Source organism: Anthonomus grandis, chromosome 3 (genome assembly GCF_022605725.1).
Source record: "Anthonomus grandis grandis chromosome 3, icAntGran1.3, whole genome shotgun sequence".
In the NCBI taxonomy this organism is placed as follows: Eukaryota; Metazoa; Arthropoda; class Insecta; order Coleoptera; family Curculionidae; genus Anthonomus; species Anthonomus grandis.
This window is the reverse complement of record NC_065548.1, coordinates 15,496,688-15,510,012: the sequence shown is the minus strand read 5'-3', so window position 1 is coordinate 15,510,012 and position 13,325 is coordinate 15,496,688. Positions and strand designations below refer to the sequence as shown.

The 13,325-nt window shown below is 32.7% G+C and overlaps 1 protein-coding gene across 2 annotated transcripts in view; it reads right to left on the bottom strand.

The window, feature by feature from the left end:
* The window catches only part of LOC126733792 (spectrin alpha chain), a 42,527-nt gene that overhangs the window by 26,420 nt on the left and 2,782 nt on the right, over positions 1 to 13,325 (bottom strand). For both annotated transcript variants that reach the window (XM_050437196.1, XM_050437197.1), the window contains exons 2-6: positions 9,487 to 9,697; positions 9,289 to 9,424; positions 8,698 to 9,231; positions 8,483 to 8,640; positions 1,549 to 4,131 (exon numbers count right to left, since the gene is read on the bottom strand). In XM_050437196.1, coding sequence (XP_050293153.1) covers positions 1,549 to 4,131; positions 8,483 to 8,640; positions 8,698 to 9,231; positions 9,289 to 9,424; positions 9,487 to 9,629 — 3,554 coding nt within the window. In that variant the 5' untranslated portion in view covers positions 9,630 to 9,697. The remainder of the gene's footprint in view (positions 1 to 1,548; positions 4,132 to 8,482; positions 8,641 to 8,697; positions 9,232 to 9,288; positions 9,425 to 9,486; positions 9,698 to 13,325) is intronic.

Genomic DNA, 13,325 nt, shown 5'->3' with positions numbered 1-13,325 from the left:
TATCGCCTAAAGAACCATATTTTTTTTACCTTTTTATTTTATTATGAATTTAGCACGAACTTATAATTTTTTAACTTAAAGAGTTTAAGTTCATAGAAAATACCATTTACGAGATATTTGACTAGAAAATTAGAGAAAGTCATTTTCACGTGTATGAACTAAAATTGTCTTAAAGTTATAAATTACCGCGTAAGTGGCGTTGCGTAGGTGTTTTTTAGATTAAGATTTAATATTTAAATGAAATTAATTGTCGATGCCTCAGTATTTAGTTTTTCTAAGTTGTTGGATTTAAATCAAATTGATGCTGTCATTTGGCCTAGATCCAACAACGCAGAAAAACTTAATACTTAAGACAATTTTCTCGCAAGCGGTGCGTACCTTTTTAATATACTAAAAATAGAAATAAAATTAAATGGCAAAGTATTTTAACTATTAGCCTGCACCGTATGAAAGCTCCTAAATTAAATTTTAAAATATTAAGTTAAAAAATACATTAAATTTAAATATTTAAAAGAACGAATTTCGGGTGCCTGATTCAAAGAGGCGTATCTTCCTTAAGGAGCATTTTCGAACCCATGTTAAATGGATTTTTGCCTCATTTTTATGAAATAATTATTAAGTTTCTGATAGGTTTAGGCTTAATTTTAAATCACCATGTATACTGTCTCAGTTAATCAATGACTACCTGAGTTAATACGATAATGGTAAAACCCTAATCTACACTAAACAGGCCAACAAAATAAAACCGACCTCAACTTAACAACCTCACAAAACACTCCTTAACCCTAACAAAAAACCTAACTATATTTTTCCGAAGAATGTAATGCGCTAAATCCAAATCCGGTCGCTCTATCACTGACATGATTTCGAGACATCCTAGATTAGAGATGCAAAGACACCTTTTTTGCATTCTGGTTATGTTTGGTAAGTATATTTTCCACCAAAAAGTACACTTCTGCTCACATCGTAAAGTACAAGCCTTCTTCAAATGAAATCGAGTTTGCTAAGACATCATCATACTTATGTTGTTTGGTTATTTTGTTTTCTATTTAGGTTTGACTCTATTTGAAAAAGGAAGACTTAAGATTTAGAAATGTATTATTTATGAAAAATGTGCAGCATATAATATAACCTCCAAAAAGTGCAAAAATGGTTTTCCACTTTCAGCCTTAAATATCTTGAAATCCTAACGTGATAGGGCAATTTTACCGCCAGATTTACATTGAACGCACCGAAAAGTATAATCTGAATTCTGAGTATACATTTTATTGCCCCTAAAAAATTGAATAATTCATAAAATAACTGGAACTGGAAAAAGATGGTAATTGAAATTACATTATATGAAATATCATTAACATAAAATGTATTATTAGCATATCAGGTAGCGAGAAATATTTGTAATATACCTTTTGCCTAAATTTTAGGTTTATTTAAATTCGTAATATGGTAGTTTAACTACCAAAACGAAGATTTCATTCTTTATTCACCAATTCAGTTTTTCTTAAATTAAGACTTTATATGCACTAAAATAATTAAATAAGATGTTACCTTTGTACTTCATGAGCAGATCCCAGCTGACTGGCCCTTTCCGAAGTAAGTTGTTGCAAACTGGTCCACTTAGTATTCAAGTCGTCCAATTGGGTTCTGATTTTCAAAGCAGCTTCGGTCTGACCGAGAGACACCAACTGCATAGCGATTTGATTCATTTCAGCCAAACGCACCTCGTTTGCTTTCAAGTCGGTTTGGAAATCGTCAAACTTCTTTTGGAGCACCTCGACCTGCTCCAAATCTTCACCGACATCTTGAACTTGCGCATGCATTTCCTTATCCTTAATCCAGTTGGTCAATTCGGAGGCTTCCCTGACCAAAACGTACGCTTTTACGGTTTCGTTGAGTTTCTCTTGACGTTCGCTGGCCAGAGCCAAAAGTCTTTCGTATTGGGTATTAATTTGCTGTTGACGTGCGGAAATCGAGCTGTTCTCGATAAGATTCTGTTGTGAAGCTGTAAGACCCGCTTCCACTTTTTTAACATATGCCGCGGGCACGAATCCTTGCCGATCATGAATTTCTACCTTCCACCAGTCTTTGTTGTTGGAGTTCAGCAGATGAAGTAAGTCACCTTTTTTCATGGATACTTCCCTAGCAGATTTTTCAGTGTAATCGTATAGGGCTTGAACGGTTTCTCTGCCTGTTACATCGACTACTGGCGGCTCTTGCTGTCTGCAATTTCTCGCTTGCTCCTTAAGGGACTCAATAGTGTTTCCAAAAGCGATTAAATCGCTCATCAGAGCCTCGTGTTTCTTTAGTAAAGCCTCAGAAGAATCTTCGTCTTTACCGTAATCCGTATTGGCCACAATCGGTTCCTTTTCTTTCATCCAAGACTCCGCCTCGTTCGCGTCAGCGTAATATTGATGCGCTTGCAGTGAATCTTCCAAATCTTGTTTGCGTTGATGCGCTTTTTCTTTCAATTGTTCCCAATGCTCACTTAGGGCGGTAACTCGGTTTCTGATTTCATCACTGGCAAAATGTTCATCTTCAGTCATTTGTTTGCCGGCCTCGATGACTGCGGCAATTCTACCATCGTGATTGTTGATCTCCGCCATAACAGCTTGATGTTTCTTAATCAAATTTTGAACTCCAATCAAGTCGCGTCCTCTGTTAGTCGATGCTGCTACTGGTTCTTTTTCACGAATCCAAGATTCTTCGTCTTCAATGTCTCGGAACAACTGTTGAACTTGCAACGAGTCTAAAAGTCTCTGCTTCCTAACAGCCATAGGGGTTTGTAGGGCGGCATAGCGTTCAGTAAGTACTTTTTGCTTATGTGCGATGTTATCGGCATCGAAATGCCCTCTCTCGACAAACTGGGTAGCTGCTGAAGTAATGGCTTCAATACGGTCTTGGTGTGATGCAACATCTGACTCTAAAAGAGCATGTTTCTTCTGCAGATTTTGAACACTCGTCAAATCTTTACCATAGTCCTCAGATAATAGTTGTCCTTCAATTTCGCTCAGCCACAACTCAATATCCTCGATGGTTCTGTTAAACTGCTGTTGTTGACTTGCTTCTTGCAACTTTGAGTTTTTCTTATCAGTAGCCTGAACTAAAGTTTCCCAAAGTTGCACGATTTCTTCCATTCGCGATTGTATCCTTGGAGCAGCATAGTGGTTTGCTTCAACGAGGTTCTGACCAGTAGAAGTAATTTCTTCCATTCTGGTTTTGTTCGCGCTCAATTCTTGTTCGAAGTTTTGGTGTTTTTGAACCTTTCCCCCAAGATTGGTTGGATCCAAGTAACTCTCATCTAGAGCAAACTTAAGTTTTTCATTAATCCATCCTTTGGTCTCATCACAATCCCTTTCAAACTGTTGTAGCTTATAAGCGTCTTCCAAGAGTTCCCTTCGTTTGCTCGACTTTTCTTTTAAAGCCTTTCTGCGTTCCAGCAGCATCGCACGACGTTGAGCCACATCGTCGGCAGCATAATGTTCACCATCAATCAACTTTGTAGCAAATTCATCGAGAGCTTTAATTTTTTCCTCTTGTGCCGCAAGACTCTTTTCAAAATCTTCATGTTTCTTTATCAAAGCTTCTACTGAATCCAAAGAGTCACCCAAGTCTTCATTTGCCAGGAAAGCTTCCTGTTTAGCCATCCATGTGTCAGCTTGTTCAGTATCACGATAGAAGTATTGCAAATCTAAACACTGTTCGTACAAAATCCTTCTCTCATCCCACAAAGCCAGCAACGACCTTTTATCTGACTCCAACATCGACAATTTCTCTTTAACTTCATCTCCAGCATAATGACCTTTTTCCAAAAGGTTCTTTCCTGCCGCAATGGTGGTTCCAAAGCTGTCTTCCCTAGCGTCAATTTCACCACGGTGTTCTTGGTGACGTTCTAGCAAAGCTTCAGCTCCAGCAACATCTTTGGCCAGCTCATCAGCTGAGATGATTGCTTTCATATCGTTTATCCAAGAGACCAGATCTCTGAAGTCAGCAAGGAAACGGTGCAAGGCATAGGACTCTTCGAGTCTTTCTCGGCGTTCTTTAGCCTTAGCAGTAAGGCTCTGCCAATAGTCTTCGATTTCAGCTCGCTTTGCTTGAATTTGGTCGGCATGGTCGCCATGGATTCCGCACAATCTGAAAAATAGATGATAGTGGAAATAAATTGGTAAAAAAAGGTTTAAAAGAAGTTTTTTTTTTATAGATACTAACGAGAATAAAAATTCAGTTAACTGAAATAACTTTGAAATTCAATTAATGAGTTTAGAAAGTTGAATCTAAAAAATCTTCAATTTTTGCATTGCATAGAAACTTTTTAAACAAGAGTGTCAAAAAGTTGTCAATTTTAGTTATTAATAGTCCAATTTTAAAAGCAGCATTGATACAGTAAAATATACCTAATTGTAAGTAACTAATAGGTGTGCACTAATAGTTCAAAAGTAGTTTTTCTTCTGCTTTGTTTCATATGTATGAATGGATGTCACTTTTCTTACCTTCAATTAAATTGGAAATCGTATGGTAATTGTAAAATAAAATAATTTATGGATCTAGAATAGCATAATATATATAAATTATTATAAAAAAATCAAATCTTGATAACTAAAACAAAATATTAAATAAAAATATTTATTAAAATAAATAAATAAAGTAAGTATTGTAAAAATTAACCAAAGAACAAAGTGAAAGAAAGAAAACTAATTAAATACATTTGTAAGTCCACAGAAAAAAACTAACTGTGCAATTGTTCCTCCAAAAACAAAATTTTATAATTAATTTTAAAGCAAAACATTGAAATTGTAAAATTAGGTCTAAGTTTATAATAAATTGTTACGGCATTATCAGTATTACGTGAGAAAAGAGGTTTGTTATGGTGTGGCAATGTAAGGGTTGGTTTTGAAATTAATTTCTCTAGCAGATAATTTAGTCTTTGATTTTTATAGAGTTGATACATAAATATAAGAAAATGAAACTTAAAAAGATGTAACTTGCAATTGATATATGTCTATTGACAATCAATTCATCAGGTATTATTTTCAGGATTATCGGAAAATTTATAGGCGTCTGATAAAAGTCAGAAAGGAACTTTATTACAATGAGCGCTTAGGCCGCTTAGACTCGGCCAGTAACAGACAGAAGGAAAGTTGGTCAATCATGTTGAAATGCAGACAGTTTTCTCGTCGGCGGTTGGTTGAACCAGACTTGGGGCCCGATGATTTCAATGACTATTTTTATAATATTGCTGAGAAGTTATTGGAAGCAGTTCCCAATGACGGCGAACCTATCATCGATTGCTATCAACGCATTCATGGCATCCTATTTTAAAATTTAAAACAACGATTTTTTCTATGAGTATAAAACAAAAAATAGCAAATGCAGTATCATTATTCTCAGAATATTATTTTCTATCGAAATACGTAATAATATACCAAGTGTTCTATTTAAAATAAGAAAGTTAGTGTCACTTCCGGGTAAACTGGAAGTGACGAAAAACAACTGAATATGTCAAAAGATGCTCTTATAATAATTCTATCGATATACCAAATTTAATTTATTTATCTTGAAGACTAAAATAGTTATTAAATGTTCCCTTTTTCCTGTATCACCCAGTATATAGACAGATGATAAATTTTTTTTAAATTACACAAATCGACAACAACCTTGCAGTCTTTGCTAGGTTATTTTATCAAGACAAGGATAATAAACGATAAAACAGTAATTTAAAATAGATAACACTAACAATACTGAGAGCTTTTTCTTGTCTTAAAATTTAAAATATGTTTGTTAGCATAGAGCAAACACATAACACCTCTGCAAGACAGCACTAATATGTCCTTCTCAATCAAATCTCAAAGAAGAATCAATAGTTAAACCTAGAATGTTGGCGCTCTCAGAAAAAGCAAGGAGTTATTATTAAATTGGTTATATATATTATTTTTATTATTAGCACGATTATTTTTATTGGCAAAAAGTAATACCTTAGTTTTATTGGCATTAATATTAAAATTATATTCTTTCGAGTAGCACAAGATTAAGTTTAGGTCACTATTCATACTTTCAGAAGCCTTCTACATTATCTGGATCAAAATAATGCATGAACGAAGTATCGTCAGCGTACTAGTACACTCAGATCTCTTTAGGAATAAAGGAAGGATTTGAAGTATATAACAAAAATAAAAGAGATCTCAGAATCGATCTTTGAGGAACTCTGAAATTATGTGTTTCGAATCTGAGTAATTGTTATTGACACGTACTCATTAAGTACGATTCCAGAGATAGGACTAGGAAAAAAGAAAGAACAATTTATTAGAATGATCTAAGGCTAAAACTACAACCTGTTTTTTATCCAGAACTCTCATTATATTGTTTGAATCCTTCTCTAAAGCCAGAGTGTTGAGTTGGAATGTATTAATATATTATTATGAATAAGTTCAAATGACAACTGTGCACAGACCCTTTCCAATACCTTCGATATTATTGGCATTAAGCTTATAGTGCGCAAGTCCTGCAAGGATTCGGGATTACATACTTTGGGTATGAGCCACCCAACTGACTCACGCCATGGCTGTGGAAAGTAGCCCGATTCTAGACAAAAACTTATGATATTTTTTTTGTGTGGTCAATTATGTGTGTGAGACAAAGGTGTATCATTTGCAACAAACTGCCATCACAACCTGAGCCATTTGACCGCATATTTTTATAGACGGTATCTTGATTAACTAAGAGAAAACTAAATATTTGATAGGAAAATTTGTTGTTAGAGTCCTTTAAGTAACTTCTGAATGTAATTGTATGACTTCCAATGTCCTCAAGTTATGACAATACTATTAAGTAACAGCCCTGTACAAAAATGAGCTCTTTCTTATAAGATAAAAGAGGATTGAAAAATATTTTATATATAGAAAATGTTGGTTATAGTACATATTTGTTTATCTGAAGATTCACTAAGACTGAGACTAATAAATGAATAAGTGAATGAATGAGTCCTCATCAAAGAATATGATTTAATCCATTCAAGTGCATCATCCTGGAACCATATTTATTGAGATTCAACAGAAGTATTCTAAGAATGATATAATCTAATACATTTGACAGATTACAGAACAATTGATTATGGAAATTAAGTAGATTTTCCCTGTAAAGTGAAAGACAGCATCTGCTTTTTTGACTGATTTGATATTTTTTTTAACCAGTTGGAATTAGTAAAGAACTTAATAAAGTATATATTTGCCAGGTTTTCTGCTATCTTAGTTAGAATGAAAAAATGAATGAATGATTTTTTATAGAAAAGTAATTATTTATTAAGAAATTGCCAAAAATTAAATAGAATTGTAAACTAGCATATCTACTAGAAATTAAGGATTTACATTTTTTCCATTTGGTCACACACGTAAAGAGGTTCTAAATATAGTATTTTGCTATTACTTTTTTTTTTATTTACAACAAGTAAGACAACAAGATAAATATTGCAAATTTGAGAAACAATACTATTTTAATGTTGAAAAAAATATCAAATTTTAGTCAACATTTTTTTACTAATCACAGCCTGGAGGTGTTTGCACATGTAAGTTTTCACTTTTTAACACTTCTTAATAACTGCATAACATTACATCGAGAATTAAAAAATCATGTACTTTGCATGTTTCAAATCTCCCTCTATTCCCAGAACATGTGATATATCTATTTACAAGTCTGTCAGCTTGCCAAGATCATCTATGCAAACAACTTGAAAATGAGTTTGCACTTATTTGACAAAAAACTTGCCAAACATAGGAACTCTTTTATCAATTTGTCGCTCAGTCTCGTCATCGGATCATCATTCAGACTTTTTTTATTCAGAATTTGTAATTTATTAAAACATATACATTTTGAGAAAATTAAAAAGATTGCACCAATTTTTGTTTTTAATTTTAATCTTTTCAAACCAATTAAGAAACAATTATTCAGACATATGTGTTTACTCATTTATTGTTCATGATTTTAGTACTCACCCATATATTTAAACAACCTACAAATTGTATTCTTTGCTATAAATTATTAAATCAATAATAAATATTCACTTTTTTTGGAAAAGGAAATCTATTTTTAAAATAAATATTTTTTTATGACTTTTCAAAAGATTTGAGATATAGTGGTAGCCATAATTCAAAATTTACAATTTTTTGTAGAGTGGAGAAAATCTGCCATATTTTAGGACATATGTTTATAAGGTAAAAAATTTAAATCCTCTTTATATGTTCCTTAAATATTAACACCTCATAAAGTTACACCTTATTACAGTACAGGCAATTTTGATTTGATTATGTATGCTCCTCAAATCTTCTATTATTTTTTATCTTAAACTAAAACTTTATTGTAAAGTGTAAAAATTTAAAATAGTGACTTGAAAATTGAATATTAATGACATTCTGTATTTTAGAAAAAAAAGAGATTAGAAAAACAGAAATCTAAAAAGCAAAGATAAAACAAACACTGAAATTGTACTTCATACCTTTCAGCCTCTTTGCCCAAAGTCACCACTTTATCTTCTAAAGCAGCCAGATCCCTTTCCACGCCTTCGTGTTTACGTTGAAGCGCCTGAACACTTGCCAAATCTCTACCATAGTCATCAGATGATAAGACTACATCTTTTTCAGAAATCCAGGCAACCTAAAAACATGTAAAAGAATATTAGACTTATTTCATTGAACCAAAAAGACACCTTACCGTTTCATCAGCATCACGATTGAATCTCTGAATTTCATGAGCACCATAGAGCTTATCTTGACGCATAAGGCTCATTTGCTTCAAACGTTGCCAAGCGTTATTCAATTCTTCTTTGCGTGTGTTAATTTGATCTCTTTCCGGGTGGCCTTCTTGCAAAAGCCTATCCGCTAATTCATTAACTTCAGTTACGCGGTATTCCTGGGAGGCCATGTCTTTCTGAAACTCGTCGAACTTCCTTTGGAGTACTTCGACATGTTCAAGATCATGTCCGAATTCTTCAGTGGATAGAAATGCACTCTTCTCATTGATCCAGAACATGACTTCATCGCAATGTCTAATAAATTGTACCAAGACTAAAGCTTGTTGCAATTTCATTCCCTTTTCGGCCAATTTGGACAGAAGCTGTTCCCAGAGGCGGTGTAATTCGTCCAAACGTCTTCGGATAGTTTCTGATTCGTAGTGGTTCTGGTTGATCATTTCACGTCCGGTATTGTCAAGCACGACGATCGCGTTGCTGTGGGCAGCTACTTCAGCCTAAATTATACCAAAAATACATATTTATATTTCAAAAACCTTCACCCAAAGCTTTACCTCAAAAGCCTGATGTTTCTGGATTTTAGCCTGCAAGTTGGTGGGATCTTTGTAGCTTTCATCAGATGCAGCTTGCAGCTTCTCCAAGATCCAGGATTCAAGCTCGTCAGCATCGCGTTTAAAGTATTGAAAGCGCCTTAAATATATAAATTATTGAGTAACAATCATACAGATTATAATGCTTTAAGAAAAATTTACCTAGAGTCTTCTAGCTTCTCTCTCTTGGCTCTAGCGTCGGCTTTAAAGTTGTCATATCGAGTCAGAACTTGCTGACGTCTCTCTTGAATATCCTCAGCAGTTTCGAGGATCTTAACCTCTTTTGGTGGTGGAATCTGATCCATGGTTAAGTGTCCAACTTAACTGTTTTAATTATTTTTATTGTGATGTATAAAAAGGCTTTTAGCAGGTGCTGCAAAATTAATAATTAATATATTAAAACTATATAGACAATTTTTTTTTATTTATTAAATTAGCAAGAAATAAGACCATAACACTTTAAAAAAAAATTATATGCATTCATTGAATAGAAATCCTATGATTTCAAATAATCATTTTTTAGCTTTGCATTTACAAGTCAGTTCTATTCAGGTTATTTTAGATATAAGAGCAATAATGATTTCTAAAAAATATAAAAAGAAGATATTGTTAAGGCAAAACATATGTCTGTCAGATTGCCAAATCATCTATACAAATAACCACTTGAAAAAGAGCATTCAATTCAATAACAAAAAACTTGCCAAAAAACAAAAACTCTTTTAGTAGTATATTGCTCAGTCTCGTCATCGTATCATCATTCAGACTGCTAAGCCTTTACACTTATTTATTTGGGACAAAATATATATTTTTTATTAATATATATATATATAAGGGTAACAGGATAGTTAGTTTTTTTAAAAAAAGTGTTGGTAAATAAATTTCATACCTTAAAAAAATGTGTCTAGTTTTTTAGGTGAATTATTTAAAACATATTTCTGTCTCCAATGAAATCAAAGTAATCACTGACTAAAGATCAACAGCTTTAATACTTTTATATATCATAATCTGCAATCTTATCTATTCAGTAGCTGAAAATAATATCTAGTACAACCATAAGTATTGTGTAACAATTTCTTTGAAATTCGATAGACATGTTATCTTAAAAGCCAAGGAAGCAGTGATAATAAATCAGAAGCAATAAGCCTTTTAAAATATTACTTTGAATGTTTAATATAAATATATAAATATTCTTTATTTTAAAAAAGCCATCTATAATCCATCTATAATCTGTTAAATTTTTACTATAAGTATAGGTTGGTATAGGCTCTACACCTGTGGGTCAGACTTTTTCATCAGTTATTTTATCAACAAATTTTTTTCAAATATTCTGAGTGGTAATAAATCTGAGTTGATGTTTCCGCAAATAATAATTGGCTCTCATTTCTTCTGCTCAAATATGCACCTTTCCATAAAATGTCACCAATGGTTGAATGTTTTAAATATAACTTTAAAAATTGCTAATAATTATATATTTCCTTAGAATTGGTTAATTATCATAGATGAAAATACTATAAAGTTGGTTGGAATAAAAAATTTTGGAAAGATTGCACTTTGGGTACTATTAGTAACATGCCTTATTTTTCAGCAAAAGAAAGAATATTCCATGAATAATTTTGAAGATACACATATTAAACATTAATTTCATGTTTTTGTTTCAGGTTGAACATTTCTCCAGTTTAAATCCAATCAATTGCATGTGGATAGAAAAGTCCTTTAAGGACCACTTATGGGCCCTTGTTTTTTATCATTTTTATTGCTGATATGTCAGAGTGCCTTCTTGATATAAATCATCATAGAAACACTGATTGAGCTTTTTTTGCCAGGTCTGATGCAATTGAAGCAGCTAGGAGGCTTAATGAAGGTTTGGATTCAGGTTTTAAATATTTTTCATCATGAGTTGTAATTGAATCCCAATAAATCAGTCATAATCTACTCTGGCCCAGCTAAATATTGGGCAACTCAAAACTTGGTGATAGTAATGTGGCAATACCAGTTCTTAAGAATTATAAAAGTTTGGGTGTAATCATTCATAACAAAGTTAAGACTCTGAAGGCATGTGTTTAAGCTTCTTCAAAAAACCTATTATGATCTTTGCAACATTAAAGAAGTTCTTAACTTTAAGCTACAAAAGTTTCTGTGTGAAGCACTGGTTTTAGTCTGTGTAATCTGTCTTGCCTAGATGCAGTTACTAAAAATAAACTTCAAAAAGTGCAGAATTCTTGCTTACATTTTAGTTGCTAACTTGAACGCCCTCATGTCACTCATAAACTTTCCAAACTGAAATAAAACAATAAAAAGCTACATTATGCTTCCGTTTTTCATAAGTTGCTCAAAATAAAAAGCTCCCCATATCTGGCTGAAAAATTAGCTCACAGAAATCTTTACAGTTGTACAACACACTTCAATTTGCCTACTCTATGAAACACTTAAGATGACTAAAACCATGACCCACAGTCCAAGTGACAACTTCTAAATCAATACAATATAGGTCAATTTGAAGGTATGTCTCCGAATATGGTCAAACATAAAATAAAAACAACTGCTTCTGTGATGTATAAATTTGCTGATTTATAACTGGTTTTCTTTATGAACATATACAGTGCTGGCCAAAAGTAGAGAAACTTTTAATTTATTTTCTAATTTAATAATCTATTCAAAATTTTTGTGACACCATGTATTAAAAATGTTTATCTTAGCCTAAAAGAGGCATATCCCAGCATTTCCCTTTCAGTTCGATCTATTCGAAGACGTTTATGTGACGCCAAATTAAAAGCCAGGAGACCGGTAAAAAAACCTTTCATTTCAATGAAAAATAGACAAATTCGTTTAAGATTCGCAAAAGAACACTTACATTGGACGTATAAACAATGGAAAAACGTTTTATGGTCAGATGAAAGTAAGTTCAATTTATTTGGGTCAGATGGTATGAGATGGGTTAGACGTCCTGAGAATGAAAAATTCAACCCAAAGTACACTATTCCCACAATCAAACATGGAGGCGGTAATGTGTTGGTGTGGGGATGTTTTTCCGGGCATGGCGTTGGTCCACTGATGAGAATAGATGGGATCATGAATAGCGAATATTATCTAAACATCTTAAGGAATAATATGCTTCCCTACGCCGAGGATAATTTGCCGTTAATTTGGAAATTCCAGCATGATAACGACCCCAAGCACACTTCTAAAATTGTTAAAAATTTCCTAACCTCTCAACAAATTCAAGTTCTGAAGTGGCCAGCTGAAAGTCCAGATTTAAATTCCATCGAGAACTTATGGGAGCACCTAGACAAAAAAGTTCGACAAAAAAATCCGAATAGGTTCCGAAATAAAGATGAATTATTCCAAGTCCTAAAAGGAGCATGGACTGAAATTTCCAGAGATATTATACACAATCTTCTTGAATCTATGCCAAGACGGTGTAGTGAAGTTGTGAAGAATAATGGTTATGCCACAAAGTATTAGTGTGCTTTTATCCACATTTTGTATTATAACATAATTATGTCATAAAAATAAAAAGTTTCTCCATTTTTGTCCTTAGAGAAAATAATTTTTTTTTTAGCAGATACAAAAACACATACATTCCGGAAACTTAAATTACAAAATTCCTAAACTATTAAACCTCAAACAAAAATAAAACAAGTTTTCTACTGCTAAATCCAGTGCACAATGATATATAAAAATATTGTGTGTGCACTTACATCTACATAACAACAATATAAATAAAGAGGTCATATTACATGAATATAAATTTATACTTTATCCCATTAATACACCCTACCAATATAAATTAAAACTAAAGAAAAACAAAATATTCCAACAAGAATGGCAGACTAATTCAGATCAGATAGGAAATTCTATAATTACTAATAATAATCCATTTGGTTATTTCTGACTTAGCTTTAGAATACTTTTGCATCTTTATATTTCTTGGAAGATCATTAAATATTTTTGGAACAACACAATAGATGTGATTTCTACATCTAGTGTATTTTGGACTTTCT